The sequence below is a fragment of the Lithobates pipiens genome, unplaced genomic scaffold, assembly GCF_037356315.1.
Source record: "Lithobates pipiens isolate NorthernLeopardFrog02 unplaced genomic scaffold, aLitPip1_a1.2 Scaffold_18, whole genome shotgun sequence".
Classification (NCBI taxonomy): domain Eukaryota; kingdom Metazoa; phylum Chordata; class Amphibia; order Anura; family Ranidae; genus Lithobates; species Lithobates pipiens.
Window position 1 is genome coordinate 325,147,745 of NW_027507758.1, and position 16,520 is coordinate 325,164,264.

The 16,520-nt window shown below is 38.9% G+C and overlaps 1 protein-coding gene across 3 annotated transcripts in view; it reads left to right on the plus strand.

Moving 5' to 3' along the window:
* Positions 1-16,520, plus strand: part of SNX14 (sorting nexin 14) — a 154,164-nt gene that overhangs the window by 115,241 nt on the left and 22,403 nt on the right. For all 3 annotated transcript variants that reach the window (XM_077487303.1, XM_077487302.1, XM_077487304.1), the window contains 8 exons: positions 840-940; positions 1,371-1,482; positions 1,692-1,732; positions 3,986-4,105; positions 7,047-7,170; positions 7,724-7,888; positions 9,230-9,325; positions 13,446-13,537. In XM_077487303.1, coding sequence (XP_077343429.1) covers positions 840-940; positions 1,371-1,482; positions 1,692-1,732; positions 3,986-4,105; positions 7,047-7,170; positions 7,724-7,888; positions 9,230-9,325; positions 13,446-13,537 — 851 coding nt within the window. The remainder of the gene's footprint in view (positions 1-839; positions 941-1,370; positions 1,483-1,691; positions 1,733-3,985; positions 4,106-7,046; positions 7,171-7,723; positions 7,889-9,229; positions 9,326-13,445; positions 13,538-16,520) is intronic.

The following is a 16,520-nucleotide window of genomic DNA, read 5'->3' on the forward strand; positions in this document are numbered from 1 at the left end:
CGGTATTTCTAAGAGCCTTTCAGGACAACCGTTACTTCCCTCCCTAGGTTATGCTTAGTAAATGTATTAAGTTCTCCCATGGTGTTGTGCTTTCTGTGCTTTGTTTTCCAGCGTCGGAAGGCCACAATAACTGAAGCCATGGAGGAAGAGGAGGTGTTTTTAAAGTGGGCATGTGTTTCCTAATTACAAGGTGGAGCTACACTCTCTCCGGGGTTGTCCTGAAAGGCTCTTAGAAATACCGTCACCGGTAAGTCTAACTTAGTCTTTCTGCAACTAAAAAAGCACCCCTGGCATTTTTATAGTTTGTCCCAGCCTCTTGCTTTTACTGGATAACTTGGTCGGCATGTAAATATGGAAGAATATAGCAGAAATAATATCTCTCAACCTAAGAAAAAAAAAGTGGCAGCTTACCAGTCCATAGATATGGTGGCTGCATTAGTATTGCATTTATTTTTGGGGCTAGGATTATTTTCAGCAAGTACAGAAGATATTCACTGATCTTGCCAGAAATGCAGTGCCCTTGACGCTTCCTGTGAGCTAACCTGAAAGCACAAGCCTTTTCAATCATTTTTTTTTTTTCCATTGGACTGTAGTGTGGAAGCAAGTACATTCAAGCAAAATGTAATGGCATGTGAAGTTGGATGTAATTTAGACATATTTTGTACCGTGGCAGCATGTCAAACGGAAGACTTTGTATGATCGCAGATTGTAGTCATCAAAATATCAACCCAAAAATGAAGATTCATGTGTGTGTTTTTTTTTTTTTTTTTAAATAAACCTATTGGGTAGGTGTAGAATTAGTGGATTCATTTTATATATGAATTTTATGTATTTCACAGGTACATTTCCTGATGCCCAGCTTCCATCAAAAAGGATTATTGGCCCCAAAAACTATGAATTTTTAAAATCCAAAAGAGAGGAATTCCAGGAGTATTTACAGGTATGCAATTTAAATATTTTTTAATTTTTGAAGAACTGTAACCTAGTTTATAGAATAGTACCATGCTTTTTCAGAACTTGCTCTTGACGGCTATTGTGCTGCTACTGTATTTCAGCACTTTTGTTGATTGTTTTATGATCAGGGAAGAACCATGGTGGTGCAATTTCCTTATATCTTGTTGGGTTACTGATAAAAAATGAAAAAATAAGCTGATGCCTCTGTAACGGGGACAATAAACTTTAATAAAAACTTGCAGATTTCCTAAAACTTGCGGCTCAAGCCAAAACTGAAAACAAAGCTGTATTCCTACTAAATCAGAATCGTGCACCCTGCAATCAGCACCTTGTCTGTAGGCACTGTAGGTCAAACAAATTGAAAGCTCAGATACGTTTATTCATTTTAATAGGCTGTTTGTTTTCTCTCATTCCAGAAACTATTACAACATCCAGAGCTTAGTAACAGCCAATTGTTAGCAGATTTCCTGTCACCTAACAGCCTGGAAACACAGTTTCATGACAAGATCCTTCCAGATGTCAACCTTGGTAAACTGTATTCTTTGTGCAAAGGGCACTGTTTGTTTCGGGAACCAAAAAGTGCAGAAAGTGATCATTTGTATTATTGAAGAAAAGACAGCACATACATCATTTTCCATCTCTAGTTATGTAGTTAAAACTGAATTGGCACTTACAGTATCTTGCCTAATAATTATATTCTATTATAATGTTGTTCCTGATCTGACTATCTCTTGCAGGTAAAATGATCAAGTCTGTACCAGGCAAATTAATCAAAGAGGTAAATTATTATCTACTACTTAACACTTACACACTTAAAGTTACCCTTATGGTGCTTAACCACTTAAGCCCCAGACCAATTTGCAGCCAAAGGACCAAGCCCGTTTTTGCGATTCGGCACTGCATCGCTTTAACTGACAATTGCGCAGTCGTGCGACGTGGCTCCCAAACAAAGTTGGCGTCATTTTTTTCCCACAAATAGAGCTTTCTTTTGGTGGTATTGGATCACCTCTGCGGTTTTTATTTTTTGCGCTATAAACAAAATAAGAGCGACAATTTTGAAAAAAATTCAATATTTTTTACTTTTTGCTATAATAAATATCCCCAAAAAATATATAAAAAAAAAACGTTTTTTCCTCAGTTTAGGCCGATATGTATTCTTCTACATATTTTTGGTAAATAAATTGCAATTAGCGATTATTGATTGGTTTGCGCAAAAGTTATAGTGTTTACAAAATAGGGAATATTTTTATAGCATTTTTGTTAATATTTTTTTTTTTTACTAGTAATGGCAGCGATCAGCGATTTTATTGTGACTGTGACATTATGGCAGACACATCGGACATTTTTGACACATTTTTGTGACCATTATCATTTATACAGTATTGCTATTTAAATGCATTGATTCCTGTGTAAATGACGCTGGCAGTGAAGGAGTTAACCACAAGGGGGCAGTGTAGTGTTATGTATGACGTTATATGTTTTTTTTTTTATTGTAGGGGGGCGTGGCCTGGCATGTGACATCACTGATCGTCCTTCCCTATAAAAGGGAAGAGACGATCGTGACAGCCACACAGGGAAGCACGGGGAGAGGTTTGTTTACACAGACCTCTCCTCGTTCTTCAGCTCTGTGACCTGATCGCGGGACACCAGCGGCGATCGTGTCCGCTGATCCCACGGTCACGGAGCACAGGACCGGGTCGGGAGCGCGCCGCTGGAGGTGCGCTCCCGACCCACGGCTGGGCACTTAAAGAATCACGTACAGCTACGTGATTGTGCCCAGCCGTGCCATTCTGCCGACGTACATCGGCGTGAGGCGGTCCTTAAGTGGTTAAAGTGACAGGACCAGAAGATTTGCCCCCTTAATGACCAGGCCATTTTGTTGCAATTCAGCACTGCGTCACTTTAACTGACAATTGCGCAGTCGTGCGACGTTGTACCCAAACAAAATTTATGTCCTTTTTCCCCCACCAATAGAGCTTTCTTCTGGTGGTATGTGATCACCTCTGCGGTTTTTATTTTTTGCACTATAAACAAAAAAAAAGCGAAAATTTTGGGGAAAAAAAATTATATTTTTTTTACTTTTTTTATAATAAATATCCCCCCCCACCCCCAAAAAAATAAAAAATTTCTTCATCAATTTTGGCCAATATGTATTCTTCTACATATTTTTGGTAAAAAAAAAAAAATCACAATAAGCTGATATTGATTGGTTTGCGCAAAAGTTATCATGTCTACAAGATAGGGGATAGATTTATGGCATAGTGATGATTAGTGATTTTTAGCGTGACTGTGACATTGCGGTGGATAGATCGGACGCTTTGGACGTTTTTTTTGGGACCATTGACATTTATACAATGATCAGAGCTAAAAATAGCCACTGATTACTGTATAAATATCACTGGCAGGGAAGGGGTTAACACTAGGGGGTGATCATCCTGGCTCCTCCTTTTCTTAGTGCTCCCAATAGCAAGTCGCTTTGTCTGGGAGAACAGGTGTGTGCTCGCTCCTGAGCCCGGCTCTATGCGTCCATAAGAGACACAGCTGTGGCTCGGCCCCGCCCCCACTCTCTCCTCGTCGGCTCACTGGCTGTGGTTGACATCTGCTCCCTCTGCTATCTCAGCCAGTGAGGAATGAGAGACCCGGAAGAAGTGAGCTCTCGTGCACATCGCTGGCTCAAGAGGGAGCTCAGGTGAGTATTTTAGTTAAAACCACTTTTAAGGAAATGTGTACTGTAATAAATATAGAGGCTGCTATTGTTGGCCTCTCATTCTGAAAATGCTGTTTGCGTGGCCTTCATGCTGATCCACTGGTTGCAATAAATATATTGACCTGGAGCAAGTATGCAGATCAATTCTGACTCTACTTTCTTGTTTTTAACCACTGATGTTGAAAGTAATGAAACCTGAAAGATTCAAGGAGCTAGAATTTTTAGAGAGAGGTCTGCATGAGCAGCTCCATTTTTTTATTTTTTTATTACCAGTACAAGATTACTTTATTTTCTCCCTGTACTAAATTGTGTTCTTGTCTGCAGAAAGGACAACACCTGGAACTCTTCATTATGAACTTCATCGACTCGTGTGAATCCCCAAAACCCAAACCAAGCAGACCAGAGCTGACTATAGTCAGCCCCACTTCAGAAAATGAAAAAAAGGTGTGCATCAATGTCTCCTTTACACTATGTGCTAGTTTTAATCTATTATCAGTAGCATTATCCTGTTTATTACTATACATTGCCAGTAAATTTAATGGCAAAGGTATTTAGGTCCATGATATCTATTTTTAAGTTATTGTGTTGTGCTGAAAGATGTGTATGCTGTACAAACACAATAAAATACTAAATATCCTGTGCCATTTGCCCATACTCTCAAACATATATACAGTGAGAAAAAAAAATTGATCCCCTCTGTACATTTGCCCACTGACAAAAAAAATTATCAGTCTATAATTTTAATGGTAGGTTTATTATAACAGTGAGAGATAGAATAACAACAAAAATATCCAGAAAAACGCATTTCAAAAAAGTTATACATTGATTTGCATTATAATAAGTGAAATAAATATTTGATCCCCTATCAATCAGCAAGATTTCTAGCTCCCAGGTGTCTTCTATAGAGTTAACAAGCTGAGATGAAGAACACTTTCTGAAAGGGAGTGCTCCTAATCTCAGTGTGCTACCTGTATAAAAGACACCTGTCCACAGAAGCAATCAATCAGATTCCAATCCCTCCACCATGGTTGGCTGAGACCAAAGAGTTGCCCAAGGATGTCAGGGACAAGATTGTTGACCTACGGCTGGATTGGACTACAAAACCCTCGCCAAGCAGCTTGGTGAGAGGGTGACAACAGTTGGTGTGATAATTCGCAAATGGGCGAACTCAAAATAACTGTCAATCTCCCTCGGTCTGGGGTTCCATGCAAGATCTCACCTTGTGGAGTTTCAATGATCATGAGAAAGGTGAGGAATCAGCCCAGAACTACACAGGAGAATCTTGTCAATGATCTCGAAGCAGCTGGGACCATAGACCCCACGAAACAATTGGTATTACACTACGCTGTGAAAAAACGAAAACCTGCAACACCCGCAAGGTCCCCCTGCTCAAGAAAGCACATGTACAGGCCCATCTGAAGTTTGCTAATGAACATCTGAATGATGAGACCAAAATCGAGCTCTTTGGCATTAACTCAACTCCCCATGTTTGGAGGAAAAGGAATGCTGCCTATGACCCCAAGAACACCATCCCTACTGTCAAACATGAAGGTGGAAATATTATGCTTCGGGTTTTTTTTTCTGCTAAGAGGACAGGACAACTTAATCTCATCAAAGGAACGATGGACGGGGCCTTGTACCATCAAATCTTGGGTGAGAACCTCCTTCTCTCAGCCAGGGCTTTGAAAATGGGTCGTGGATGGGTATTCCAACATGAGAATGACCCAAAACATATGGCCAAGGCAACAAAGGAGTGGCTCAAGAAGAAGCACATTAAGATCCTGGAGTAGCCTAGCCAGTCTCGAGACCTTAATCCCATAGAAAATATGTGGAGGGAGCAGAAGTTTCGAGTTACCAAACATCAGCCTCAAAACCTTAATGACTTGGAGAGGATCTGCAAAGAGGAGTGGGACAAAATCTCTCCTGAGATGTGTGCAAACCTGGTGGCCAACTACAAGACACATCTGACCACTCTGATGACCAACAAGGATTTTACCACCATGTACTAGGTCATGTTTTAATTGATGGCGCTATATGGGTACCTTAAATAATAATATAATAGATGAGCATCTTAATGAGACACAATGTACAGGGATAGGGACAATTGTAGAGACTCACTCAGGTTGAACTGGATAGACTGGTGTCTTTAGTAAACCTTACTAACTATGTAGCTGATTTGCGAAGGGGTCAAATACTTATTTTACTCATTAAAATGCAAATCAATTTATAACTTTTTTAGAAATGCGTTTTTCTGGATTTTTTTGTTATTCTGTCTCTCACTAAATAATAAACCTACCATTAAAATTATAGACTGATCATTTCTTTGGCAGTGGGCAAACGCACAAAATCAGCAGGGGATCACATACCTTTTTCCCTCAATGTATATAATGTATGGCAGAAAATGGATTGACACATTTCACAAAAAAGCACTTCCTCAGGATCCACGCCTCTTGACAATATGTTTGTTGTTTATCTATGAAAATAATTAATGACATACATTCAATTCCAGAAAATTTAGCAAATTAATCTGTCACGGTTTGGACTGAATGTTTGCCATACAAAGAATTTAGATAAATTTGAAGCAGAAAAGGATGTGACCGAGGGCTTATGTTTTTCATCATCAGGGAGGATTCACCCCTATCTCAGAGGGGCGATCTTAAATTTATTCTGTAAAGGGAATGTAGATGGATTTGTATATTGTAGGTGGGAGGCGAAGGGGGAAATGTTTCTAATATTTGTAATACATTATGAAAAGGTACAAAACTTTGGATGTCCCTGGGACACTGCCTTCTTGGATTAATTATCAGGAACTAGAAAGCTAAATCAATGTGTATGGATTACTAATTAAATACTTCTTCAAAACTATGGGCACAAATAACAGGGAGACTTAAAGTGGAAGTAAACCCTCCTATCATTTTCAGCCAAGGAAGCTGCCATCTTGGCCTCCCTTTAATCTTTAACTGCCATGGAGCTGCACATGTGATCAGTTATGACACCAGCCATTGGATGGTTTGACAGTTTGGTTGAGAGCACAACAAATGTGACATTTAACATTTCCGGCATGCCGGGAATGTAACTGTTTTTTCAAACTGTTAGATCGATGGGTTTACATCCACTTTGACATCTCACACCACCTGGATAAGTACTAGAAAATGATCATCCTTTGAAACTAAGAAGGATGCTTATAGAAAAAGCTGCAAAGGGTCCAGAAGTCACTTTGTAGAAGCTAGAGAGTTCATTAGCTGAGAGCGAGTGAAGGTGCCTTAAAAATAGTAACATTTCTAAAATAGGCAAACCGCAACATGTGTTATTGCTGCAGTGCACCTTTTCAGAGGGAGTAGGTTTTCAGAGTGCTGTATTAAATATAATATTATCTGTTTCTTAGCTTTTTAACGATTTATACAAGAATAATGCCAACCGATCTGACAATACAGAAAGGAAGCATAACCAAAATTGTTTCATGGAAGTGATGACTGTGGAAGGGGTTTATGATTATCTTATGTACATAGGTAAGTTATTAAATTAGTTATACTAACTTTTTATACTAAGCTCCAAATGTATTTGTGTACAGTATCCAGATTTTCCTTTGAATCAGGTGAAGTGTCAAGGCTTTACTGTGATACATGCACACAGAACAGATGATATTTCTGTCTTTCATGTACTGGTAGACAATTAATTAAATGCACCTTTCAAGTTCTCTACATCTTATTCAATCGCAAAGTAGTGTTTGCAAATCGAACAGTCTCCACAACGTAAATCAACCCCCTAGTGTCTTATGCACTCTGTTTACATGCAAATCAAATGTTAGTAAATAAGGTGAACTTATATTCACTTTGAGGTCATGTGCAAGGGGAATAAAAAAATGGATTTTTGGTAGCACATGATTGTGTTTTCAAAGTAGATCATCCTTCAGTAAATCATGTAATTAGGAGCTAACAATAAGTCATGTTCATTTACATATGTATATTTTAATATGCTTTTACACTCCAAAGTATTGGTAATTACAGAAATACTGCTAATGTATAGGATTACTAATCTCTAGTCTGTATGGTTTTCTAACAGGCCGGGTTGTTTTCCACATCCCTGATTGGTTTCATCACCTATTAATGGGAGGAAGAATCCTGATCAAAAACACACTTGAAACCTACACAGACCACTACTTGAAATGTAAACTAGAACAACTTAGTCAAGAGCATCGGCTAGTGTCGCTGATTACACTTCTTAGAGGTATGTACCACCCTTCACAGTAGACACAGCAAATACAGATCCATTTCAAAATTACCTTATTTTTTTCTTACAATGGTAAATTTTCATAGTTTAACCACTTCCGTACTGGACACTTTTACCCCCTTCCTACGCAGGCCAATTTTCAGCTTTCACAGAGCTGTCACGCTTTGAATGACAATTGCGCAGTCATTCAACACTGCATTCATATGAAATTGTTAGAATTTTTCCACACAAATAGAGCTTTATTTTGGTGGTATTCACTGACACTGTTTAAAAAAAGACTGACAATTTTGACTCAAAATAAACAAGTTTTTCTTAGTTATAACATTTTGCAAATAAATAATCTTTATTCAGAAATTTAAGCCAAACGTATACTGCTACATTTCTTTAGGAAAGTTATAAAGACCACAAACTATGGTGTATATATCTGAAAATTGGTCAGTCCTGATGTACTGACGGCCTATATTAATTTATTGGGGCCCAAAAATTTCAGGACAGTACAAATATCTCCCAAATTATCGTTTTTTTGAAAGTAGATAGTCGCAATTGTTTTGGAAAATGAAGAAATAAAAAAAAGTTGTTTTTTTTTCTACGATTTTTAAAAATGTTTTAAATACGGTCACCAGTTCAGTACAATGTCGTCGTATAACTGATGTGGCGGTGATCAGGGACACTGATTGGTGACAGTATGTAAAAAAATAAATGTTTTTTGCTTTTTATTTATTTTACATACAGTGACCAGAGCAACACAGTGTTGCCACAGTAACACTGTACTACACAGGGGAAGTGATCAGAATTGTATTTTAAATTTTTTTACACACTGTTGCATGTGACTTAAGCAACCTACTATTGTGATTAGCTGTGATTGGTCACTACTAATAACATGGTACAGATGAGTTGCGATCGGCCCTGTCTGTAACATATGATCACTGTGACCAATCACAGAGCTGATTACAATAGTATACATGAATAGCATATAACAAAGCCATTTATTGTCTATAATCATCTTATAATCCGGTGTGATTGGCCATAGCAATTACACGGTACTAGCAGAGGGCCGGTACAGTGATCTAAAAAAAAAACAAAAAACAAAACAAAAAAAAAAACACTATACACATAATATTCTGACAGATATCAGCTCAAGCATCTTAGTTTATATTATTCTAATTGCCTTGTCATACTCAGAACCCTTTTATTGAATTTCTTTCTGGTATGTGTCCCTTTATGTTTTCTAATACTTGATTTATGTTATGTTACCATGTCATTTGTCTTGGATTTGAGAATAGCAATTAGAGTCCTATGCAGCGTAGAACATTTTTCAATCTTCCTGCTTATTTTTAGATGCTGTGTTTTGTGAAAGTGCGGAGCCACGAACAGCAGCAGCTAAGCAAAAGCGGGCCAAACAAACTTTTGATGAAATGATGAGCTACATTCCAGGTTTGTGGTGTTATATGATTTTTATTTAAATCAGGTTGTGTGTTTGTTTTTGTTTTTTTGTTTCAAAAGTGAAGAACATTTCATATATAAGAATAACCATAAAATCTATTTGGTGATTTTTCTGTCATTCTCAATAATACATTTACTCTGTGCTCTTTCAGTAACCATTATCTTGCTCTAATCCCTTAATGCACATCAGTTGAGCCTATTTTGTCATTAGTGGTTTCTCTGAAATCACATATTATATGTTTTTATTGTATTTTGTGTTATGGGACTTGTCAGATTGTAAGGCTCCTATAAAAACTGAATTTTCCAGTTTGCACGACATAGAAATTGGGCTTTCTTTCTAGTTCATTGAGTGGCACAGGAAGTATTTTACTGTTGTGATATACTGCCTACAGGACAAAAAAAGAAATGTAGGCATACCTTGCTAGTGTCCTGGGGTAGGAGAAATGTCTAGCCCTTTCATTATCATTTGTTTTTTCTTCAAACATTGCAGCTTGAGCTGTTCTCTATATAGGTGCTATGTAGACCTGACTTTCCTTAGCCAGATTTTGGCGTGAAGTACCCAGACCCTGCTGGATTGGAAACTGTGGGGCTAAACTAGAATGTGACCTTTGGGCATAGGGTTTTGCTTTTTTTCAGATGTCACTTACTGGTACAAGTTACAGTAGTTGAGGTGGACTTTCCAGAACAGATGCTTTTTGGTCACAAGCTTGCTGGTTCCCATGCCTTCCCCTGCAGATTTGTTATCTAATCGATCCATTGGCTTAGGTGGCCTCATCCTCTACCGAGACTCTGGTGCCGGGTCTCTCTAGGCCTTGAAGCACAAGTCTGCCTCTAAGGAGTCAGTCTTTTGCCATCATTCCCAGATTGAAAGCGACCATTTCAGCTTTTATTGATGAGGTACACATCTCTCTTAAGAAGAAGTGAAAAAAAGAGGAAGACACTGCGCTAAAAAATGTGAGAAGTGGTAAGCAGCTAACACTCAAGCAAACAAAGCTAAACAGAATGGTGGATAATTAGTGTAGCGCTAAATATTTAAACAAACAAATATGTGAAGGTGTGATTAAACACACAACAAAATAATACACAATGTGAATATACAACATAAAATACAATGTCATTTTCATAAAAGTGCTGAACCCAAAAAATGAACTGAGTCTGTGTGGTTCAGACTAAGAAAATCTATTCCAATATGTCCTATGACCAGGTAGTCCGTATAGACACAAGTATGTGAATGTGAATATTCCTGTAGGATGGTACCAAACACGGATGGAATCTGGATGTAGCAATGTGAATGGTAGAGGCTGGAAGTAATTGTCTGAAGTCACATCAACACGTGATCATTCAAGGATAAGAAGATGGGTACTCGTACCAATATAGTTGGACACACATGTCGTACAACAGTCAGGCGCTGTGTATGGATGGTGATTGAATGGATCCTGATGAGAGGTCCTCATTTCTCCGTCTCCGGGCTCCAAAGGCGCAAACACTCAAAAGTGGACGTATCCAGGACAAGCTCTTTTTCTCCTCCAATACTCGGGGTAAAAGTATAAGGAAAAAGAAACAAAGGGGCTCCAAATGGTGCAGGTCAAAAAATAAAACAATAGGTTTATTGCAATATGTCATAAATAATAAATGACACAAAAAATTAGAAGTGATCACAAAATAGCCCCTGTTGAAGACCCTTAGTGTCGAAACACATTAGGCCAGCTTTCCCTTACCCCACATTGCTTTTATCCATTTTTTACTATTTTGTGATCACTTTACATTTTTTGACTTTTGACTCTCCTAACAGGGGCCACAGGCAAAAATAAAAACCTGACAGGGGTTTCAATCCCTCTCCATTCTATCCACAACTAAAGAACAAAAAGGCCTTTAGTTATACTTTAAGCTACAACTAGAGGTCATCTGTCTTATTTCCCATTTGAGTCTCCTGTCAATTAACACAAGAAGAAATCTTTGGCTGCAGAGCCTGCATTAAAATAGTGCTTGCCTTGCTTGACCTTAGAGGACCAACATTTTGTCTTACTTATTAGGACCCCTTTCACACTGAGGTGATTTTCCGGCACTAAAGGGCTAAAAATTGCGCCTGTAAAGCGCCTGAAAAACGCATCCCCTGCAGGCCCAGTGTGAGAGCCGGAGTGCTTTCACACTGGAGCAGTGCGCTTGCAGGACATTAGAAAGTCCTGCAAGCAGCATCTTTCGGGCGGTGGAGGAGCGGCCACTAGCGGGGGTTAAAAGCGTCCCACTAGTGGCCGAAAAGTACCAGTTTAACAGCGGTAAAATGCCGCTAAAACTCACTTTGCTTTACTGCTAAGCCCCCCCCCCCCCCCACACAAGTGTGAAAGTAGCCTTAGGGCTGGTTCACACCAGATGCAGTCCAGTGCATTTTTGATCTGCAATAAAATACATGCATAGTGTTTTCCATGTATTCCAATGACCCTTGTTCACACCAGTGCAGTCAGTTCCAGTGCAGTTAACAGAAGTAGAACCTGCATTTTTTATGTATGAAGCACAGCAAAACTCATGAAAAATGCTTCAGAACCCACTTTGTCCTGAGGTTTTTCAAATGTCAGAATAAAAAAGGAAAACGCACTGGAATGCGTTTAAAATGCATCAAAAATGCATGTTTAATGAATATAAAAAAACACATCTGGAACACGGAAATGGCGTGAAACAGCCCTTCAAGAAGCATAAGGCTGTCTGGACTTGTCCCTTGCTAGTGGCCAAGAAAAGTCTTTTTCGTTACTGCACAGACTTAGACTCCAGATCTGGAGCCAAACATGGTCTTTTATAGCTGTAGGCCTCATGCACACTGGTTTATTGTACATGCTGCTTCTCCTAATAGGAAAAAAAAATCTGTGTGAAAAAGGCAACTAAGCAGTTTTTCAAAACGTTTAGACACGTTTGGCATTTGGGTTTTTATTTCATTGGCCAAAATTGTAATTTATTCTAGCCATTTAAATGAATAAACTCTTAGGCACGTTTGGTGTTTTTTTTTTTTTTTTTTTTTTTAATGCCCAAAGTGTTTTTTCCTGAATGTGATTCTTCTGCATTTAGGAGAGGAGCATTGACTGCCTATAAACACTGCTGCTCCTAAACTCCTCTAAAAGCCTATATGTACATGGACACATAGGGGTTTATTTACTAAAACCGGAGAGTGCAAAATCTGGGGCAGCTCTGCATAGAAACCAATCAGCTTCCAGGTTTTATTGCCAAAGCTCAATTAACCTGAAATTAGAGGCTGATTGTCTACCATGCACAGCCACACCAGATTATGAGTGCACCATTGTTAGTAAATCTCCCCCATAGGCTTTTATTAAGGGATGTTCAGGGGCTTGGGCAACAAAGTGCATGAACCCTTAGAATGCTCAGCTTCATTTCCTTGTTTTCCAGTGCACCAGAGCAATTCATCACTTTGCTGTCAGTCCCCTTTGCTTGCAGATACTGTTTATTTCTGCATCTCGTGTTCACCAAGGTACCTAGACCTCCTGCTGATGGAACAGTGGACACAGGTTCTGGTGGACAACATAGCCTTAACTACTGTCCAGACTAGATTTTTGGGTGGATCCTGAACCTTTAGAAATGAGCACTGGAACCAATTCATCAATTGACATCTCAGGGTCTAGTCTTAATATCAGAGTTTTTCTTCCACAGGATTGGACCATAAAGTAATAACAGTAGGTTTGATGACATAACACATACCAAAGGGTCTGCCAATCCAGTATAAAGATATGCTTGGCTCTATGGTTATGTTAATGTGTCATCATGTTGATCAGCAAGATGTTAAATAAAGGCTGGAAAAAAAGGCCTTTGTGTGTCATGGCCACATAATCAAAAACTACAGAGAAAACACCAAAACTTCTTATGTAGCTGTGCCAGGAATTCAAACACTATTTGAAATCTCTGAACCGAAGTCTACTGTGTACATAACATGACAGCTGTGAATGATCACTGCATCGTGACTGGAGTGGCATTGTCTAACCATTATATTGCTAATGACTTGTATGAGAAGACCATGACTAACAAAGCAACTGACATAAAGTAATGGTCTAAATGATTTATGCTTTTCTTGTATACTTAATTCTAATTTGTTTATTTCATTTTTGGATAGATTTAATAGGAAAATGTATGGGTGATGAAGCCAAATATGAAGGCATTAGATTGCTGTTTGATGGTCTGCAGCAACCTGTACTTAACAAACAGGTAATATGATACAAAAGCTACATCTAACACAGTTTACATTCATACAAGTTAAATGACAAGAGCCCATGGTGCTTGTGCCCCCTGTGACGATGGTGTCCTAAGGGTGCCAGAGTATCTCTAATTTTAGGATCCTACTGTTTAGCAAAGGAACACAAGCTTTTTATTTGTACTTTGCTTACTAGGACAGACTTTCTCACCAACTAGAAACTTTACATTGGACGCAAGGCTTACCATGCCTTGCACTTGCCCCTTATTCATTTATATTGCTTATTTTCAGGAGCATTTTTTTTCCACAAAGAGGGCAGAGGTTTTACGGCACTTGTCCTGAAGTGAGGGGAGATCTGTGGCCTCCAGGTTTCTTATTGTGACCAGAACGTCTCTCTTCAGGAGAGCTATAACTAATAATAAGTACTTACTAGATCAATTTTGGCTCTGGAGCGGAGTCCACCTTGCTTCGGGCTAGGTGGAATGCTCAGGAGTCTAATGTCCTGAGAGGATCAGGGATTTCCAGGCCTTTTCTTTTCACTGGAGGCGCCTATCTGCACTTTTTTGTGATCTTTTGAGTTGCACTTTATTTTTTTGTTCACAGGGTTTCTGCTTTGATAGGCTTAAAAAAAACAAATCCTTATGAACACTGTGCAATTCAATAAATCATTGTTTCTGTGAGAAAAAGAAAACCTTAGAGCCACAGGGCTTCATATGCAGTAATAGTCATTTGGGATTGGCGTATGCAATGTGCCGACAGTAAAAAATATCTTGTTACCCAAAACCAGCCAATTGGATTCCAGTTGTACAGTACTTAGTTTGATAATGAAACAGATTATGATTGTTTTTTATGGGCATCAAGATATTGTCTGGCACATCTCTGTCTAGATAGGGATGCACTGATACCGTTTTTTTTAAGACTGAGTACAAGTTCTGATACTTTTTCTTAAGTACTCACAGATATGGATGGGCCGAACACCCCCCCCCCCCCCCCCCCCCCCCCGGCAGAACACAAACACTGTTTAAGTCTATGGGACATGAACATGAAAAATCAAAAGTGCTCGTTTTAAAGGCTTATATGCAAGTTATTGTCATAAAAACTGTTTGGGGATCTGGGTCCTGCCCCAGGGGACATGTGTCAATGCAAAATAATAATAATAATCTCGAAAAAAAACACAATTTTGAAAAAAAAAAAACATTTTCATTGACGCATGTCCCCAGGTCCCCAAACACTTTTTATGACAATAACTTGCATATAAGCCTTTAAAAGGAACACTTTTGATTTTTCACGTTAATGTCCCATAGACTTTAACAGTGTTCCGGCGGCTTTCGAATTTTCCCTGAACACCACATATTGTTTGGTGTTCGCAGAACATCCAAACAACCAAAGTTCGGCCTGAACCTATGCTCGGCCCTAACCGTTCGCCCATCCCTACGCACAGATACCAATTACCGATACCTGCCCTTGGATGCATTTATTTTGTTACAGTTCACACCCGTGTGATTTTCGTGCAATTTGACAGTTGGAAAATCGCATGACAAGTTGCAGCCCAATTAAGATTTAATTTAGACTTGCATTGACTTCTTTTAAATAAAGTTACAAGCCGCAATGAAATTGGAGGTCTAAATCTCACTGATCCGCACAGTGCAACCTCCAATTTCATTGCAGAATGCAAATTCATTTTACAAGTTAAATCAATGCAAGTTGCAGTGAAATTGCAAAAAAGTTTTGGCTTTAATATCTGAGCATTTGCACGAGTACAAGTTCTTGTACAGATGCTTAGTATCGGCACCAAAACTGATATCATGCAATGCTAATTCTAGATATAAAAATTCAGGATGCCTGGTTTGTAAGATGAGCTCATTTTTAACCACTTCAGCCCCAGAAAAATTTACCCTTCTTGACTGGGCCATGTTTTGCGATACGGCACTGTATCGCTTTAACTGACAATTGTGTGGTTGTGCGACGCTGTACCCAAACAAAATTGACGTCCTTTTTTATCCCACAAATGGAGCTTTCTTTTGATGGTATTTGATCACCTCTGTGTTTTCTATTTTTTGCGCTATAAACAAAAAAAGAGAGACAATTTTGAAAAAATAATATTTTTTACTTTTTGCTATAATAAATATCCCAGTTTTAAAAAAAAAACAAACACATTTTTTCCTCAGTTTAGGCCAATATGTATACTTCTACATGATTTTGGTATAAAAAAAAATCCTAATAAGCGTTTATTGATTGGTTTGCACAAAAGTTATAGTGGCTACAAAATAGGTGATTGATTTATGGCATTTTTATCATTTTGTTTTTTGTTCATTCTGTCATGAGCCGCCAAGCATGTGCATAGGCTCCACAGTGATGCGGCAGCGCATGCATGCCCCCTATATTGTCAGGAAGCGGAGGACATCATATGATGTCGGCTTAGGATGGGAGATCCCATCTGCAGACCTCCATTTATTTTTTTTAATTTTTTTTCAAATTTACATTTTATTTAAGAAAACAAAAAAAGGCAAATACAGAGAATACATAGACACGTGAAAGAAGGATACATAGTATTCTATGATATCAAGTTACATTTACAACCATATCGTATCAGAATGGGTCCATCCAGGGGTCATGAGAGAAACACCCCCTAGGGCGAACAGACTGTCATATAGAGTTGTAGTTCCGGGATATAATCTCTGCAGACGTCATTTTAATATACGCCGGGAATGAAATTATTAAATAAGCAATGCCCTAAGGGTTGAACAGAGGCTGTAAAGGCTTAGGCCTCTTTCACACGGACTGTCCGCATGTCAGTTTTTTAGGCGGACCTGAACGGATGCTCCATAGACCCCTATGGAGCGACGGATTTCAGCGGTGACATGTCCGCTGACATCCAACCCGCTCAGATCCAAAAACGTGTGATGGAGGAAAACCCTACTTTTCCATCCGTCATCGGATTGGGTGACGACGGACTCTACGGTCACCTGATCTCCCATAGGGGAGAGCGGTGCTCTG